Source organism: Triturus cristatus, chromosome 11 (assembly GCF_964204655.1).
Source record: "Triturus cristatus chromosome 11, aTriCri1.1, whole genome shotgun sequence".
Classification (NCBI taxonomy): Eukaryota; Metazoa; Chordata; class Amphibia; order Caudata; family Salamandridae; genus Triturus; species Triturus cristatus.
In genome coordinates this window covers 949,749,820-949,770,209 of record NC_140594.1, presented here as the reverse complement: position 1 = coordinate 949,770,209, position 20,390 = coordinate 949,749,820, and the positions used below count along the sequence as shown (strand labels likewise).

The 20,390-nt window shown below is 44.6% G+C and overlaps 1 protein-coding gene across 1 annotated transcript in view; it reads left to right on the top strand.

The window, feature by feature from the left end:
• The window catches only part of LOC146785734 (uncharacterized), a 29,941-nt gene extending 11,414 nt beyond the window's left edge, over positions 1-18,527 (top strand). The window contains exon 2 of the mRNA XM_085633577.1: positions 17,562-18,527. Within this exon, the coding sequence (XP_085489703.1) occupies positions 17,562-18,400 (839 nt within the window). The 3' untranslated portion in view covers positions 18,401-18,527. The remainder of the gene's footprint in view (positions 1-17,561) is intronic.
• Positions 18,528-20,390: the final 1,863 nt, after the last annotated feature.

The following is a 20,390-nucleotide window of genomic DNA, read 5'->3' as shown; positions in this document are numbered from 1 at the left end:
TCTCCTGGACTAGATCTGGCATGTGGGGGTAGTCATTGCCGATAACAAAAGTTTCAGGTAGGCGAGGGATGAGGCCCACGGTGAGGGGTACTGCGGTCATGGAGGGGTGGTGTTGGACCTCAATTTCCGTAGTGGGATATATTCGACTGTCCCCGTGCACACATTGGATATTTATCTGTCCTGTGGGGATAGGTCCCCTCCCTGGAACAGCTTGGGGTTGAATGACACTTTGGAGGCAGCCCGTGTCAACGAGGGCCTGTCTTTCTTCTCCGTTCACTGTCATAGTGCGGTGATATGGACGATGAACCCCTCCAGGGCTGCAATAGTAAATTCTTACTAGCCCCACCTCCATGGGCTCTTCCTTCTGGGGGCAAAACCGGGCTATGTGACCTATGTTACCACAAGTGTAACATTTCGGACCCAGGGGAGGTGATGCTCGGGGAAGCATTACAATGGGCCCCGGCGGCTGGATGACCGTGTCGGTTCTTCGCACGGATGGGGTCGGTCGGACCGCTCTTGTAACCCCAGTAGGGTGTCTCCAGTGTGAATCATCGCGACCTCTTTGGGACTCCTGAGCCCGGTAGAAGGCGCTTGCTATTTCGACAGCCCTGTCCAAAGTCAGTCCGGTGTGTTGTCTCACCCACTTCTGTATTGCTGGGTGTAAAGAAGCCAAATACTGTTCTATATATATCTTTTCCAGGATCTCCTCTTTGGTTGCTACCCGGGACTTCAACCATCTATCGGCCATGTCCCGTACCCTATAGGCCAAAGCACGGGGTGTCTCCTGAGGGCCCTCTTTTATTTGGCGTAACCGTATTCTATAAGTGTCATCATCTATACCCAGTCTCTCCAGTATACTAGTTTTCACTTCCTCAAAGGGGGTGAGTCCTAATGGGTTCACGGCCTGATAAGCGGCTTGAAGATCGCCGGACAATAAGGGACCGAGATACTGGCCCCATTTTTCCTGACCCCAACCAGCTGCTCGAGCCATACGCTCGAAGTTAGCGAAGAAGAAATCGGGGTCTTCTCCCTCGACATATTTTTGGATGACGACGGAAGGGAACCCGGCAGTACTCCGCTGTTGTCCTAAGGTATCAGCCAATTTTACGATCGCGGCCTCCTGGGTCTGACTTTGGTTTGTGAGCGATTTCTGCAAGGTGGCTCGATCCTCCTCTGCTACAGCCAGGAACTTTTCCATACACCGTTCGAGCTTCTCTTGGCTTTCCGCCATCTTCCTCATAGTTGCCTCCATTTCCCCCGATCCCACTTCTGACACCAGATGTGAGAGGGATGGGCGGAAAACAAAGCTAGGAGGCTTCAAAGAGGGTTGAATGATGGCGGCATTTATTTCCACTCAGTCACAGGAATGTCAACATAGGCACAGCACAGGAAAAAAGGCAGGCGGTAACAAGGTTTTCTAATCCGGGTAGGTGTCAGGACTGTCCGGTGGGTACTTGGTTCGGGGTCTTCTTTGAACGTGGTGGTACAGCCCCCGGCCACAGGATCCAGAATAAAGAGAAGAAAACACGGTCACTGCACTTTTCCTGTATGGCTTTAAGTTGAGTTACCACTTTATATAGGTGCCACCACCGTTTACTTAGTGCTCTCTTTTATTTGGTGAAAAGGTTACAGCTAGGTTCTATCCAGAAGTGGTTGTGACGTTCAGCAGGGTGGTTTGTCGTGCCACTAAGCCCCTCCCCAAGAGAGTTCTCTTTTTCTAGGTGGGAGCTAGGTATACCAAAACTGCTAGCACACTTGAACTGATAGCGTAGAAAGGTGAGGGGGAGTGAGAGGGGTGTGACGGGATGGAAAAGAAAAACAATGGTGAATTTACACTCCCCGTTCCCTCCCAGTTACAGCACAGAAACCCACCCCCTCCCTCTCTCTAAGTTCCGATCCCTGCCCCAATCCACGTACCGCGGGGGCCGCAACTCTCCTGAGCTACGGCGGCGTGAAAGCGTTGTCCGGGGGTGTCCACCAGTCCTCGGTCCACTGCTCCCCTTCGCTGGCTTCGTTCTCGGTCCCTTTGTGGGGCGGCGCCTCGTCTGCTTCTCGTCCTCGTCCCGAGTCCTCGTCTGCTTCTCGTCCTCGTTCCGAGTCCTCGTCTGCTTCTCGTCCTCGTTCCGAGTCCTCGTCTGCTTCTCGTCCTCGTTCCTCCTTGGTGCCTCTCTCAGTTCGTACGTCCTCCCGTCTCATGAACTCGCACACCTCGGCGTCTTCCGGGTTCTCCTCTTCTGCAGGAGACCCCGCCTCCGCTCTTGGTGTTCTGTTCTCCCATAGGCTGATGTCTTGACAGGGTGGTTCGTCATCCTGCAGAGGGGAAGGACCGAAGTGTATTAACTCCTTCCATGCCTTGCGGTGGTTAGCCCCGTCCTCCGTCTCACATAGAGGTGGCTTACCTATGCTGCCAGGTGGTGCTAGATGGCATGGCACCCAAGCAGGGTGCCATATCAACTTTGTCATTTTCTCCTTCACTGGGGTATGCAGGCTGCAAGGGCAGTAGCATGGACCCAGTGAGGAGGGGGGGTCCCAAGGGACTCTCTTCAGCTCTCAGGACCTAGGTACCCAGCATACTGTTTACTAGAGACTTACACAGGGCAGATGTAGCAATTGGGAGTTTGTTTTAGGGGAGGGCCACTGGCACTGGGGACCTGGTTGGAGGGGACCCTGTGCACTACATTTGAAATCACATCAAAACCAGGCAAAAAGTGGGTGATAACCATGCAAAAGAGGCACTTTCTCACAGTAACCAAGGAAGTATGTCTCACACCTTTGGAGTGGGTCACATCCCTTGCAATGTCTCCCAACAGAGAAACATGGGGGTGTAATAGCAGAAATAGCATGCAGTGCCAATGACAAAATGTAATGCTACACTGTGTGAGTAGTATAGATTATGAGAGGGACACATTAAAAGGTGACATGGCACCACCCAACACCTTTCCCTATTGCCAGTGTTAAATCAGGTACGTGTGCGCCCCACACACACCTTTACACCATAGTTCAAGGGTGTCTGCATGAGGCTGCATGCAAAGGGAGTGAGCTCAGTGAGTGTGGGTGCAGGGTAAAATATGTGGCAAAAAATAGTAGATCAACTTTAATCTTTGTGTGGCCTGTCAGCATCAGATAACTGCCTAGAAATAATTCACTCAAGAAAGACCAATATAGTAAAAATGTAAGTTTCTCTATTGGAAATGCACTGTAGGGGCCTTATTCACAAAGGTAAACTTAGACCAGAAGTCTAAGTTTAGACCTGAAGTCTAAATTTAGACCTAAAGTCCAACTTTACTACTACTAAAGTTAGACTTTTGGTCTAAGTTAGACTTTTGGTTTAAACTTAGACCAAAAGTCTAACTGTACTATTAGCAAAGTTAGAATTTAGGTTTAAACGTAGATTTCAGATCTAAACTTAGACTTTTGGTCTACGTTTACCTTTATGAGGCAGGTCCAAAGTCTTTTTGCAACCTCCATTAGGAAAAGCACTGCAGAGGTCTGTGTGTACCCAGAGAGCCACAGATAGTAAACTCCTGTGGAGCATGTACTTGTGTATTTTTAGTGCAGCAAGTTCACAGCCAGTGTCAGAAAGCACTGTGATTATGTAAGTCATTCTATTCAAATGGAGTTACACACAGTAGAAGTTACACTGTTAGATCAGATGGTGCTTCTGAAACATAGATTCCATAGTCATATCAGGGATATACGTAATGCAACTTAATGAACATACCTATCTTGTCAAAAAATCAGTGAAAGAAAGCTCAGGTTAGAAAAACTGCCCTCACCCACAAACATCTGTGGTATGCTTCATCACTGTTACCACCATTCACTGGTTGATAGAAACCATGTTAACCCTAACCAGGGAGTCCATTAAAAAAGGGGCACTTGGAGATCCCTGAGTTAGTTTTAAAGTGTTTTTCTGCACTTTGTTCTGGATCCAGTTATTCTTTATGTTTGTATTGTCTCCCCTACCCTATTGCTCCACCTCTGTCGTTGTCTTGCGCGGAGCTGTGTTGAGCAGCCCTATGATGAAGCATGCCACAAATGTTTGTAGGTGAGGGCAGTTTTTTTAACCTGTGTGTGTTGTCTCTTAACCTCTTCTAAAAAGTGACATTCTATTACTCCTACTTCTTTATGTGTAAAGTAATGGCTGTTGCAGCACACATATTTTACACTAGAATGACGCTGGTTCAATAAATGCTTATTGAAAATGTGCCCACCGTTTATTGGCTATTTATCTCTGAGAATGAGTGAGCAAGAGTGACTGAGCGAAAAGTACTGTACTGTTTCCAGGATCCCTGAGGGATCATGTTCGATGGTTGAATCAAACCAGATGATGCCAGAGTGTACTATAACACCCCAAGGAACAAAAACAAGCAATAAAAGAATTGGCTAACAACAAAGACCTGGTCATAAAACCTGTGGAGATACTAAGGATGTTCCCAGACTCCAACAAAATAGACCATTTGAACCTGAGACCGAGTTCCTGATGGATTTGGACATGGAAAGACTTTATACCAGTCTTCCACATGATGACACATTGAATATCATTGAAGAAGTTCTGTTCAAAATCGAATGGGAATACCAAACCTCACAAAATGTTGCGATGGAGTGTTGTAAATGGGCCCTTACCAATAATTTCTTTCAATTTGAAGACACCCTCTATCTCCAGAAGCAGGGGACCAGTATGGGTAGTACTTTCGCCCCGAGTATAGCAGGGTAGCAGGGTTGTATGTACATCACTTGGAACAACACAAGATCCTGAGCCCGTCAAACCCTTTCCTGTCCCATATAAAAATGTGGAAACGCTATATTGATGATGTCCTGATCATATGGAATGGCAGAGAAGAGACAGCACACCAATTCCTGGTATGGCTGAACTATTAAAACTAATTCTTAAAATTCACCAACACCATATTAAACAAAGAATTAGTATTCCTGCACCTCAACATTATCACCCAAGGAGGAGAACTAACAACTACAATACACATAAAACCAACTGCAAAAAATTGCCTCCTGGTTTACAATAGATTCCACCCGATACACCTACAAGATAATCTCCCATTCTGCCAATTCTTGAGACTAAGGAGAAACTGCTCAGACCTTCAGGATTTCAGAAAACAAGCAGAAGACTTATGTCACAAATTGGTTAGGAGAAGCTACCCTACCCGAGTTATAGACATATCAATGAAATGAGCCACAAATAACAACAGAGGGGCCCTCATCGAAGAAAGACCATCGAAGCCTAGAGAAGAGAGACCAATCTGTATAACCACCTAAAACACCGCTTCCAAACAAGTGAGTAAGTTAATCAACAGACACTGGCAGTTACTGAATTGCGGAACCCTAAAAATCCCTAAACCTATGTTCTCTCACAAAAGAGGCAGTAGTTTAAGAGACATGTTAATTCACACAAGACCACACCAGACCAGAGACAGGGAAATACCACAAGGTTTCATCTCCCCTCTCACTGAGCACCATGCTTGTGGAAAATGCAGTGTCTGCCATCTAAACTCTAAGAGCAAAAGGATCACATTTACCAAGGACACAAGTTGGGAACAACGGCGTTTCACAAACTGCAACTCAAAAAGTGTAATCTATATGATTACCTGCCCCTGTCGCCTCCATTACATCGGCATGACCAAACACATGATCAAGACACGCGTATGTGAACATCGCAGCAACTTGAGATGCGAACAGGAACCACTAAGATATCCGCCCTCTTCAAAGAGATGGGACACAAGAACTACAATGGACCATCATTGAACAGGTCCCCAATGAATCCCACCTGTTCGAGAAGGAACAGCGTTGGGTATTCTGTCTGGGGTCCCACACCAACGGATTAAATGATGACATACCATGGAGTCATTTCACTTAAACAAAGACAGCATCTTTTGATACCAAGGAATGAACACTAGTAACCTACTGTTCTTTGCAGAATCAACTAAAAATCAACTGCCAAACTTCTATTGGGGATTGATAACAAGTGAACCAGGTACACCTCCCAGTAACTCAGTTTTGGGTACCGACTGACTAATATGAAAAATCATTGTCTCATCTTATCATCCCTACCATCAACCACCTACTAGAGTCATCACTCTTTTGAAACGCATCATTCGAGCAGCTACCTTACTTCAAGGACTTCGTATCAATGTCCATGTATTTTTTAGCACAATTTTAAATAAAGAGTGCATCACACAGTTACAATATAATAGAACCTTTCCTAGAACACCGACCATGATGAGGAACTGGTCCTTTTGCGCCTAGTCCAATATACGCAGTGACATGCTCTCAAAAAACTGTGCATAGGGTGGTCACAATATACTAGAAACTTCACAGGAACACTAATTTTGACTTAAAACTGGGCCTTTTCACGCCCAGTCTACTATACACAGTGACATGGCTCTCTGAAAATCAGCATTATGGACTTTGATCACCTTCACTTTTTGTCCTTTTATTGCCTTTTTATTGTCCCACCACTAATTATGGGAAGTGTGATATCTGTCAACGCACTTAAACAAATCAGCATAAAGCATAGTAGAGGCTCAACTTTTTCCAGCGTTTAGAAATTGTCATTTTTTATTATTATTCTTATATGTAGATCTAGATTCTTCCTTTTTCAATTAGTATACGTTTGACAATACAGATCTGGTAGTTGGGCACAAACCGCGGTATGTGGTAACACTACAATACAGGAAATGGTGCCACATGCGGAGGGCCATTTTGAGATGGTTATCAGTCTAACTCAAACCAGCACGAGGACGTGAGCTTGAAAATACTTTATCGGGACAGTCTTTGCTCAGGCATTCACCCTTGGAGCCACGGGCAGGCAGACTATGCAGGGCAAGGGTGCAGTTTTGATGAGTGTTTGACTACAAGCGCCCATTCCCTCCCGTGCAGAGCTCATAGGCCTTTATGATGTCAGAATCAATGTTGTTTCTCTGACTATTTCACTATTTTTTCAAATATTTCCATTCACCTGCAACCTGATGTTTTACAACTACGGAGAAGCTACCACAGCCTCTCGCGCAGTATTCAGTATTTGACCACATAGAGTGTGTGAATTTTGTTAATCATTTTTTTAATGTCTTGTTCGTCTCTTCTTTTCTTGAAGGCAGCACAACACATTCATTAACAAACAAATAGTTCAATCGTGCACGTGTGAAAAATATATCACTTCTTTCCACAAGTTGGTGATTAAAATGCTTTAACGTGTTAACTATTTTTGATGTCCTACCTTTCCAGGTATTAATCCAAGGATATATCGATTTAGGTATAGTATTTGCATGAAAACAACTGTTTCATCATATTCTTTCTTCACTGTAATAATTATTAGGAAGACCTATTAGTTTTCTGTAGGAGTGGAATAAGGGCTCATTTATCCTGGTCCTGATGAAAAGCCTCAGGGGATGGGCTAGAAACATGTAGACTAGGAGACAGACGACCACTACAGTGTAAGTCTCCACTTCCTCCCCTTTTTAATAATACCAGCGACATAATTTAATAAAGTTTAGACTCTATGTAGCCAGGTATTTTTTTAACACAACTCACCTACTTGACCCTTCCACTCTCATAACACCAATCACTTAATCACCCAATAGTCAATGCCCTACAAAGTGCTCCCAAGTCTCTGTCAGTTGTAGCAAGCCCCGTTCTGCAGCGGGGCGGGAAAAACCCGATGAGGAAGCATGCCACCATTGGACATCTTGGTGGGTGAGGGTTATTTTAAGAAAACTCATTGTTTTCCTTGAACTATTATTAAGACCTATGGTGGGACCGTTACTCCTAGGACGAGTCGACTCTTTTTGGTTACTTACATTAGACAGGAGGCTGAGTCAACGATGAACCTGACCTCCCCTTACCCCATTTGTTTATTTCAGTTTACTTAAATCCTACAGAAAATGTAATTTGTAATATAGTCAATATCTTTCAAAGCTCGGTAAGACAGATCATAATAATGTAACTTGGTCTCTCTGGGCCACACAGACAATTTGGTTTGGTTTACCTGTACTCATTCCTTTGTTTCCTTTCCCTCCAGTGTCAGATTTATGATGGTCGGATGCTCATTGCCAAGATGAATGTTGTCCTTGTGTTGTGTTTGTCTTTGTCTAACCTTTCCCCCTATCCCCCTTCCCATCCATTCATCACACCCCTAACCCTCTTTCCCCGGGCTGTGTGATTTATTGAGGTGTGACTTAACAATGTATACCATTAATTGATCACACACTTGGTGGGGCGGATGTGGTGAAAGTAACACCAAATCAGTGGAGGGTGAGGATCTTATTCTTCAGCTCGTATAGCGCACACTGGCAATATTATATTGGTGTAGAGAAAGAACATAGATGGAAAAATATCGACATGCAAGAATATTGAGGTAAGGATATCGATGGTGTAATCTATCGAGGTAAGTTGATTCGACGTTAAAAAATATCGATTTTAAAGTCATTTAGAAATACCGAATTTGAATATTTCGATGGCAAAAATATTGATGTAAATGATATCGATTTTATGGTTTCTATTTTTTTAATGTTCTATATTTTATTTTTTTAGTAATTTTGTATTAGTATCAATCAAGGTCAACTTTATTCGGTTTCAGCATATAAAACCATAAAAGTTATCGATACATCAAAATTTCATAAAATATAAACACAGTTCATCACAATTGGATTACAATCCACCGTGGTCCATAGTAATCAACAACATAAGGTCTTAAGTTAAATTCCAATAGTCTTAACCCTTGATTTAAAAACCTGACGGCAAAGTAAATTTGTCCCTGGGGTTATATTAGGGTATATATAATTTAAAAATAAGCTTAAACCCTAACCCTAGTTACATTTAATCGAGACAAGCCCTAGCCTTCACCAAGGACTTCAGGTAACTAAGGACAAAAAAGATACATTCATACTGCAATAGTTGTAAATACAGGAGAACTGGGCGACCCTGCTTAAAATTCATCCTTTTTAAAATAGGGGCGATAAAAGAATTCCAGGGGACCTCATAGCATTTTGAAAATAATACAAAGTGTAGCAAATCCTGTGGAGACTCACCGTCGCAGCTTCAGGGTGCTAACATCTGGCATCTACTACTCCCCCTAGGTTTGGCAAGCAGGAGGTGAAAAAGATCCAGACGAAACCTGGTTAGTAAAAAACGTTCATAAATACTTAAAAACCCCAGGAGATAAGGCTCAGCTAGTGATGATGTCTTTAACATTATAAATTTACAGATGCTGGGTTTCCGCAATTCCAGCTCTTCCCTCTCCAGTTTCCTTAGACCGCTAATGGAGTCCCTTATTAACCCCATATCCTTTTTAGTTATTTGTTCAGTGTTGGTGTACAATTCAACTCGTCCTAAACTTTTGAAGCTACTCCTAATATATCTGAGCCAGGGTATATGGAGGGCATAGTCAAGGGTCATGCACTCTTTTAAAATCATCTGACTCAGTGTTAATCCCTCATTCAACCAGACTTTCAACCAGAAGGTTAGGGGACGGAGTGCCAAGATGTCACTTAAGTAAGGCACCCACAGTTTTTCATGTGCCACCATGTTAGACAAGCTGCGAGGAACACCCAATAAGCACTTAAAAAAATGCATTCTCAGTTACCTGTAAATCGTCTGTGGTAACATACCCCATATTTCGCTGCCATAAGAAGCTGTCGCTACACTCTCAGCTTGATAAATCTTTAGCAGCATTGCAATGGGTCTATTTCCCAAATTAGAGGCAAAATAAAAAATCTTTGTTTGAGAGGGCCTCATTTCATTTGGTCGTCCATTACAACCCCCAAGTACGAAAAAACATTAGTGCGAGGTACCTTAGCCAAACCCACCCTAAATTGAAAGATTTTTTTTGGGCGGATACCCACCTGCATAACATAGGATTTAGAATCTTTTATAGATAAATCCCGATCCGACATAAGGCGGAAAAGGCATCAAGCAGGGTTTGTAGCGCCCTAGTGGTCCTGGGTTTAAGGACTGCGTCATCCGCGTAGAGAAGATCCAGGAGGCCACGTCGGCCTATGTGCGGATAGTCTACCCCCGTTAGTAAAAGGGCTTCATCTAAATCATTGATGTAAAGATTAAACAAGAAAGGAGCCAAGATACACCCTTGGCATACACCTCTTCTTATATCAAAGTTCCGTGACACACGTAAATCCTACGAGAATCTAACATTGCTCTTGGTTGCACGGTGGAGGTCTTCTAAAAAATAGACAATATTCCTGTCTACCCCAATATCTATCATGGACTGCCACAGTTTAGCCCTATTCACGTGATCGAAAAGGGAAGACAAGTCCTTAAATGCTAAATAAATGGTGCCAGAGCGTGCAACCATATATTTGTTTGGAATCATGGTGAGGTAAAGGCACTCGGCCACCGTGGACCCGCCTGGGCAGAACCCGTACTGTGCATTTGATAATATATCATGTTCTTCTGCCAAGCTGGTCAACCTATCTAAAAGCACTCGGCCCACCACCTTAACCACCGAATCCAACAGCGAAATCAGTCTATAGCGATGTGTGCTATCGCTGTCACCCTTTTTAAAAAGTGGCACTATAGTCGAAGTAGCCTAGGAATTGACACAATTCAAGGCACACGCATTACATCGTTCTAATTATAAATCGTAAACGTCTTAGAATCACACAACTATGCTGAAATACTTGTTCTTCTTCTTCTTCTTTATTTTCTTTATAGCCTTGCGCCAACGCGTTTCGTCGCAGTGGGAATGTATCCCTTGCGACTTCCTCAGGGCTACAAAATACTAAAAATAACTGCGTTGTCATATACACATCAGGACTTTATGTCCATACTTATTAATCAGAGCACCCAGTGCAAAGACACAATATAAAAAGCAAAGTATATAGTTACTCAATTGTGACTTCCTCAACCACCACCTCATATAGATTTCAACAAAACATTTCATACAATATGATTCGACTCCCTTATAATTCCACTCCAAGATCTAATGATCATTACATTTCTTTAACATATTTTTTAACGTATTTTTAACTGATTCTGCAAACCAGTAACTGTTTCACATAGCCTCACCAGCCTATCCTTTGTGTCGATAAATACATATTTGTGACGATAATCACTTCCCGTTTATTAACGTGCACCCCTGTGTTTAATCCACCTGTGATCATCCCCCATGTGACTGTAACCATACTAAGGACTGTACCTTTAGGCTTATTTGGGTGCCCAAAACCAGAAACCCTATTGTGTCAGAAAGAGAGCACAGGATATCAGCAAGACGTTGGTTTCAAAACAGAGTAAACCTCACTTCAAGAATCACAATATCTCACTGTGCAACTTAATTAAATCTCTAAACTTACCTCCTACTGATTGTGTGTAATCCGAAGTAGGAGCAGCCCGCTATACAACTTCAATCGACCAATTTTTTTATTCCCTCTGTATTCTCTGTGAATGTTCACCAGGTATCTAGATATTCAATATAACAGTTGAAAATAAAACCAACTCCCAATTTATGTACCTCACAATATAACATTAGGTTACTATCCCAGCAGCCTCTAACTTCAAACCACTCACCTAAAATTATATGTACCGTGTCTGGGATCTCCCAAGTCACACACTACTGGACGGAGGAGCAAATCATCTCCTCCCGATGCCCGCTCTCAATATCTTACGAAATCCTGCAAAATATTAATAAACAAAGGCAGTTACCCCTTCTGGTTTTCCGTGCCAGTAAATTCAAATCCTTCGTGCTCCCGCTTTCTTTCCTTACTGTAACAATCTTCCGCTACCGCAGTGTAATGCGGCCTCAGCCCGAATACAGGTGCCGAGTTCTATGTCCTGCTTCCTCTTAACCTGTTTCCGGTATAGAAACTGCTGCTGGACTAACACAGCTTTTTACGACAATAATGGGCGCCATCTTAGAGTACTGTGGATCGCCCTTCCTGAGCCTATCTTCCTCGTTTCCAATTAATTATATTAACATTCAGGATGCATATGAACTCTTCACTCGTCTATTAAATTTGAGCAACGAGTGAGTACAAACCTATTCTTCTAACAGTTCCTACTCAAAAATTGGTTATTCAATACAACATCTCTACTGGCACCATCTTAGACTGGTTCAAACGGCAGGCTAACTTATATCCTCCGTTAATACCACTGGCAGAGCTACGCCAGCCAGTTACTTAGATATACATATAATCCATACCCCTGACGATCTATACAATGCCTCTAGAGTACTCCAGGAAAACCAAGTCTCCCTCTAGTCTTTAATCCGAATCTAGTCTACTCTTGTCTCCAATGCAATATCTTGATCTAACAATAGCACTCCGTTGTACCACATTGCCATTCTCTCTTACTGGCTAAAGAGGAGACTATGTTTCTATATGCACCTTCTTTGTTTCAACACTCCATGACATTGATTATTGTACTATATGCTCCAAGCCTCTGCTTTCTCCAAACATGCAAGGACATCAGCCACATCAAAATTAAAGGTTAGATGGTTAATCAGTTGCCTAAAAAATATTGCAAGTCTTGGTCAAAGTTCAACCCGTCTTCCACCGCCTTCAAGCGTATTATCCATTTAGCCTCATGTCTGCGCAATTTTAGTTCTCGATTCCCGCCCCTTGGATCTTGCTCAATGTGTTCTATACCCAAGAAAGTAAACTTCTTATTACTTCCTTGCTTCTCACAATTGTTCACCTGTTCTGCAATGGGGTACCGTACATCATTTTGTTTAATTGCTCTCCAATGTTCGCTGATCCGTGTTTTCAGTGGCCTAATAGTGCTGCCTACATATATTTTCTTACACTTGCAAAAAATCACATAAACAATAAATTTTGTATTGCAGTTTATGTTTGTCAGTATTGCATATGAGTCATTTGCAACGATATTGAATTCTTTGGTCTTATACTGTGCCCACCTGCACATTCCACAATTTCCACATTTGTAGAATCCTTAGGACAGCTGTGTTAGCCATTGTTCTTTCTTCGCTATTTTATTGTAACTAGGGCTTAGCATGGATCCTAGTATCCTGCCTCTACGATATGTAACCTGTGGTGTTGTAGTAATACACCCCTCTAACCTTTGTCCACCCTTAAAATGTCCTAGTGATTGCATAGACTTTTACGCAGCACATGACTCAAGAAGTTGCCCAGGACTCAGGGCATCCGTTTCTTGCCGCAGCATTAAATACAGCAACAGAACCAGGGCCCAAAAGGTAGGATCAGATTAAAAAAGTTCTGGAGGGATACCGTAGGGTCCCAGGGCTTTGTTGCTTGTCAACCCAGCGATACCCTCCTCAACCTCCCCAAAGCCAAAGATCAGATCAGGGGTGGCTTCCTCTCTACCTGACTGACAGTTTAGCTCAGGTGGGCTCTCAAACATGGTTTTGATATGGAGCACCCATTCATCCTCGGTGATGTGTGCACCTACTGCACTGCCTTTGTCGTGCTCTAAGAAGGGGCTGTTAATAAGTCTCCAGAATCTAGAGCTACTCCTCAGAGTGCTAGCCTCAATCAGCCACGCTTCCTCCTTCAGAAAAGACTTGCGTTTGGCCAGTTTTAATTTATAATCTTTATGACACACTCTGACCAGGGTCCGATTTCTTGGACTACTATTTAAGGTTTCCCGCAGTTTTCCTGATGCCAGCGAGCAGGAGGAGTCAAACCATCTAGGGGTCTGGATGACTGTGCCGTGAGCCGGGACAATTAGAAGGTCACCTACTTTAGCGGAGATAATGTTGAAAGCACTGATAATCTCTCCCGGGGATGTATGCGGTGAGGTACACAGGGCTAATTCACTAGCACATGATTCTATTACTGACTTATAAAAAGCAACTGGGGAAATCTGTGTCCACTCTAACCGTCTACTACCATCTGTTGGTCTCACTGACCCGTTTTGCTCAACTCCTCTTTTGCATGTCAACAAGGGTCCACAAAATTCAACACACAGAGGGTTATGGTCACTATGGACGCTTTCTTGTGTTGTAAAGCCCAAAAATAAAGATTGTAAAAACGATGAGATTAATATAAAATCAATGAATGTGCCATCACCTCTCCCTTTAAAGGAAGGGATGGCCTTGTTGCAATGGTCAATTAGTGACAAAAGGGACATTAGATCAAATTTGTGCAGTAGATCATTCAGAACATCACCCTAAACAGAATGTTCAGAATGGATCCCCCTCACACGTGGGCAACCTAGGTCCTCCAATCTTGAGACCCTGGGGCTCCACATGGGTGGATGTTAAAATCCCCAGCAATCATGAGGTTTAGGAGGAAAGCTGTGCAATGTTGCCTTATAAAAGCCCCTAACGAGGTAATATTACTTCCACCATTGAGACATGATACAGAGTTGTAAAAGTTAACAAGACCCAGTTTGTTTGACCCCTTTCTTAATACCAGAGACTGTATGCACGCGCTTGTTGTAGGCAAAACATGTATCTGGCATTCTATCGATAGAGAAATATAAATAACAAGACCACCCTTTGGTCTGCCCGCCGAAGAAAGGGTGGCCAGAACAAAAAAGGACCTGTATACCTCCAGAAATAAGCTACATTTCGCCAACCATGTTTCCTGCAAACAAATCACACGAAATTGTTTCACAAAAGCAATCCACAGCGTGTCAGAAAACGTATTGGCTAGACCTGCGACGTTCCAGGATATAACGTTATTTTCATGTTCGCGCAAACCCCCCTGGTTTGCCCTAAAGAGTCCTGCTCTGCTTTGGGAATCTCTGGGTCCGAAGGCGGGAGACTACCAAGTCAATCACAAACATCCATCGTAGCCAGGGAAGTGAACCAATGAGACAACTCCAAAGGTGGAGGTCCATAATCCTGTCGACGCACAGGCCTCTGATTCGGGTGAACTAAAGAAGGAGGCAGGTTCAGATGAACATTGCTGATTTATGGTACTATCTGCAAGGAATCGTTGGATGGAACCATATTGCCAATGTTCGTATAGTTACACCCCAGTAACTCTGGTTTATAAAAAAACCAAGTGGTAGGGCCATGATGGACAACTGAAGGCCAAAAGGAGCAAGATGTGAGTCTGTAAGCAAAATCCTTTCTGCTACATGAGGCTTGTTAAAGTTTATGATAACACAGTTACCCATACATGATTTAGGAGAACTATCAATCCAGCTGACTCTTCGCACCATATTAATGTTTTTCTCCACCCTTATTCCAAGGGTGGTATTGTGCGATAGCCAGTATAATACTTTATTCTTTAACTGGAAAAAGTACCCTGGGTGAGAGTTGGCACACTCCCCAATAACACTAGATAGGGGGAAGATTCCGCTGGCAGATGAATAGGTGGTAGCTGCTTCATAAGGGCTTCCTCTTCCCCGTGGGGCCGCCTCCCTGTTAGATGGTTCTCCACTGAGAGCTGGCCCTGCGTGGCCATTCTGTCCATGTTGCTGTGGTTTACGCCCAAAATAGACGCTGGGTGGCTTACAGATACTTGTACCCACGGTGGCTGTAATTGTCCCCCGCTGTTTATAGGCAGACTGTCCGAACTTATAGGGACCGATGGGTGCTTAGTTCTGATTGGGCGACAGGCCCTCCCATTAAAGCAGGTGAAACACAGCATTTGAGGTCCGATAGACCCTTTTCAATCAATGTGAAGCAATGGATTATCAGGCCCAATTTGGAGTCCAACATGCTCTTCATCATCACCTGGAAAGATTCTAATATGCCCATCAACTCTGGCTTGGTCAATGTTTGAGTAGTCAGTGGGACATTAGGTAACAGGTTAGGTTTTGATCTTTTAGCTTTACCCCCTGTTGTTTGGGATTTCCATTTTGTGCCTGTCCCTAAACTACCCGGCTCAGCCATTAATAAGCTCCCTCTCGTGGTTGAACCAACAGCTTTTAGAGTTTATGGATACTTGCTGGAGGTAATCACAGCATGCCCTTGATTTAGAGATGCTTCATTACCCATCTTGCTGTTAATAGTCATGGAAGGAGAAAGGGGTAACTGTTGAGCTGTGGAATGGCAGGTGTGCCAGTGCAATCCTGCATGACGTCACGTGATCCAGGATTAGTTGTCAGATTTCACAGAATTGATAAGTGGCGCTGGCTAAAGACAAATGTGTGTCTGCAAGCATAGGGGTTGGAGCAATAACGGTAGACCTAGAAAGACGTCGGTTTACCATCCCAATCTCCTTGTCCATCACTGCTGCAGCTCCCTGGAGGAACGAGTCCATGGTAAACACTGAGACGGTGGTACCTGCCACGGCCCTCCCAGGGGCTACTGTCACCTTGCGCTTCCCCATGATATAGCCAGAATGTTCAGGTTAATGGGTTTAGATAACAGGGCGAAGACCCAGGAGCTGATCATGTATAGTTGATTGACTTAAATATGTTTTAAGATACAGCTCCAGGATACCACAACGCAGTAGTACACAGCTGGCAAACACCCCTACAGCCGGTGTACTTAATACCAGAATCACATATAGTTCAAAGTAAGGCCAGTCACCTTCCCACCTTGTCCTCAACCACTGGAGATAACGCAGGAGGTCAGGCTGTGAAGCTGTAAGGTGCTCAATAGGGCAGAGGCTGGGTGCAACGATGTACCTAGTCAGCTGTATTCCAAGAAGGGTTTTAAAGAAATTCCATCTCAACAGGGAGGGGTCTTTGTGGGTGGGAAGACTGCACTACAACTCCCACCAGGCCCCCCTGTCCCAAAGCTCAGCTCGATGGACTACTCCCCACAACCAAGTGGTAGCCATTGCATCGCTCACCTTCACCTAACAGGTAGGTAGCCATATTAACAGAGAGGGGTGTTTGCTAACATCAAACTTACAGGTAGGTATCCATCTTAACAGGGAGGGGTGTTTGTGGGTGGGAGGCCTGCACTCCAACTCCCACCAGGCACCCTTGTCCCAAAGCTCTGTAGGATGGTACACCCCCCAACCATGTGGCAACATTTCCCCTCAACTGTGTCGCAGAACAGGTAGGTAGACAGTGCATGCACCCTGCCATTACTCTCAAAAAGCATGGAGCCAAATGACCACACCAGCCCTCACATGTCCGCCAACTTGGCATAGATCCAATAGCCACTTCCAGTGTGCTGACAGAAATGTGTATGTAACTGTCACAGAAATTGTTTGACTCACCAAATCACATGTTGAAGAAATTCAGGGCACAATCATGCACAGCACTGAATGCTATGTGCAAGTGCCATGGGGGCAGAGCATCAAGGCCCATATGGACACAAAATGTGCATGGTCAGTTGTAAAAAGAAAGTAAAGTACATGTTATGACAAAGGTATGATTTAGATTACAATGGCTAGTTCATGCTCAGATGTAACGTCTTCCATACAGAGCAAACCAAAAATACGCTTCACATAAAGTTATTGTGCTGCTAGTGTTTAGATGAGGACATGTCCTTGTAATGACACAATCTGTATGTGCAACATGGTATCTATTGACATGTCACACCATGGACAAGTAATGTATGTACATCAACATCATGTTATGATGCTCAGTATCTTGCAGCCATACCACGTGATTGCAATGTAAACTGTGTGGTGTATCACATTTAACATCCAAACATCTAACACCAAGCGTATGGGGTGCTCTTCAATGACCATTTCACCTCTGATCAACAGGAGATCAACAATTGACTGCTGCAGATGACAACACCAACCTGCAGAGCCAGTCTCCGCCAACGGAACATGGACTCTCGGATGTAGACTCCCCAAGTTCATCAAATGCGGAGCCCGAACCTGGCCCATTAGGACTGCCAGGGCATAGCACGTCCCAGGGCCCCACTGTCCCCACCAACACCACCTCAGCAACAACAACCATGCTGACCCCTGCGGCAACAACCTGTGCGGCCTCAACCCCCACCAGTGCTTCCTTCAACACACTGCCTGCTTCAGAGGATACCAACACCATCCCACAATCAGAGGAGGGCAGGGAGAGTCTGCGGGTTCATCGAGTGGTAATGCCACAGGTCTGGGACAGCAGGCCAAGTGAGAGGGCAACTGGGGGACAAAATCGACAGGACACTGGGGCCGAAGCCCTTGCGAACATCGCCAGAGTCCTTGGGGCATATGAACAAACCCAGAGACACATGGGCCAGGGTCTGGAAGAATTGCATGAGCTCCACCTGCTGGTGAGGTCCTTGGACACGCGTATGGGACAAATCGTGGACCTCATGGGCCAGCTTGTGGGTGTTCTGAGGGACAGTCATGTGGCCCAAAGGACAGCTCAACCTTCCTCCAGTGGCCCGCAGGTTGATACTCCCACCACCTCATCTGCAGCCACAGAGATGGGTGAGCTGGAACAGGATGACTCCTCAGACCCCGCTGAGCGTGCAGCACAGGCCTCTCCTGGAAAACGCAAAAGGGGCCGTCTAGGAAACACCATGGGAGAATCACATGGCAAAGCACCAGCCAAACGCAAGTCAAAGAGCCAGCCATTATGGCACCTCTCTTCACCTTGACATTGACTTTGTTGACTATCCTTATCCACACTGCCATGTTGATGTCAGGTGTCTATTGGACTGTGTCACCTCATCAATATGGTGACTACTCTATTGTCTCATTTACCACCACTGACAACTCATTAATTTACCCAGCACTATTTTCCAAAACATCACTTTTCTGTCACAAACACTCTTTGTAAATAAATACTCCTTACACACCTATGTCTTTGTGTCAGCTCCATGTTTATCACAGGATGTACAATGTTGACTCTGATGCCAATGTACCAGAAGCTCTGATTGTGACGGGGCATTGAGAGGGTGAAGGAACCTAGAAAGACACAAGAGAACGACATTTACTTGTCAGGTGATGGCATCACAGCCAGTTCACAACACTAGTCATCAAGGTACACAACCCAGCACACATTACAATGAGAAACAATACCAACATAGACGTCATGTGGCTGGTCATGACTACACTGTGCCACAAACATCAGCCATCAGCACAGAGCCAACAACAGGCAGCAATCAAAAAACTCCCCTAGACCTTTTCACTCCCATCAAAGACAGCAGACAATGGCCCTTTTGTACAATGTCACTCACACTCAAGGGAAGTAGAGGTTGATGAGCTGTTGACGCAGGTCGACACCTTCCTCCTCTCCACTATCCTCCTCACTGGACATGTGTGGGTTTGCAGGCGGGGGCATCTGCTGCTCATCATTGTCCAGGATCAGGGGGATCTCTTTGCGCAAGGCCAGGTTGTGGAGCATGCAGCATGCAAATACGATCTGACACAGCTTTTGAGGAGCTTACAACTGTGCCCCACCGGTCCTGTCCAGGCAACGAAAACGAGACTTCAGAAGCCCAAAAGTACGCTGCACCACACAACGTGTCCTCCCATAGGCCTCATTACAGCAGACTTCACCCGGGGTCCTGGGATTCCTCAGTGGTCTCAGCAACCAAGGCCGGTTGGGATATGCAGAGTCACCTAGGTGTGAGATACACAGACCAATTTTGTATTATAACTGTGGTAGAGGACAGCATGTCACACATACAGCACGCTACTTGACTCTGCGTACTCACCCACAATCCACGCATGGTCCGGATGCAGATTTGCCATCAGCTGTGGTACGCTGCTATTACGCAGTATGTAGGAGTCATGTGCTGATCCTGGAAATTTGACACAGACATGGGAGATTATCATACCCGCCTGGCATACCACTTGCACATGAATGGAATGAAAATGCTTCCTGTTCCTGTAGATTTGCTCACGTGCCTGTGGTGGAACCAGGCCAACATATGTGCAGTCAATGACACCAGCAACATTAGGGATATGGCCAAGGACATAAAAATCACCCTTCACAGCTATTCATGTCTCCTGGAAAAATGGCTGTAGTTGTCCTTGTAGGTCATCATAGCAGACAGGACATCACGTAGCACCATGATGAACATTGGTTGAGACATCCAACCTGCGCTGGCCACTGTGTACTGGAATGAACCAGTTGCAAAGAAATGCAGGGCCCCCATCACTTTACATTTTGGTTTCAAAGCAGTCAAATAGGTTCTGCGAGGCCACAGATCTCCAAATGAGCATATAGGTCCTGAAGGGTAGGTCAATGCAAACAGAATTTCCATATGATGTCCTCATCCTCCATGTCCGTAAGCAATGTGAATGGACGATGCACATTTGGTCGCCTCCTAGGTAAGATGAAAGGGGACACATGTCAATTCAATTCCCCTATGAGATGTGTCACAACAACTTAGGTTTTGACTGACACAGTGCCAAAAATGACTGACCTAAAACTACAGCTTACAGCATAAGTCACATGTAGAGACACCTTGATCTAAAGTAGTTGTACACTTGTCCAGTATTTACATAGTGAGTACCCCCAAAACAGATTCAGACTATGTGAATGCCAAAAGGTACATTCCAACATCTTGTGTCAACAGCCCTGAGAGTAGTTGACACAGCAAATGTCTGAAACAGCAACACTGCTGGCTTCTACGTAGC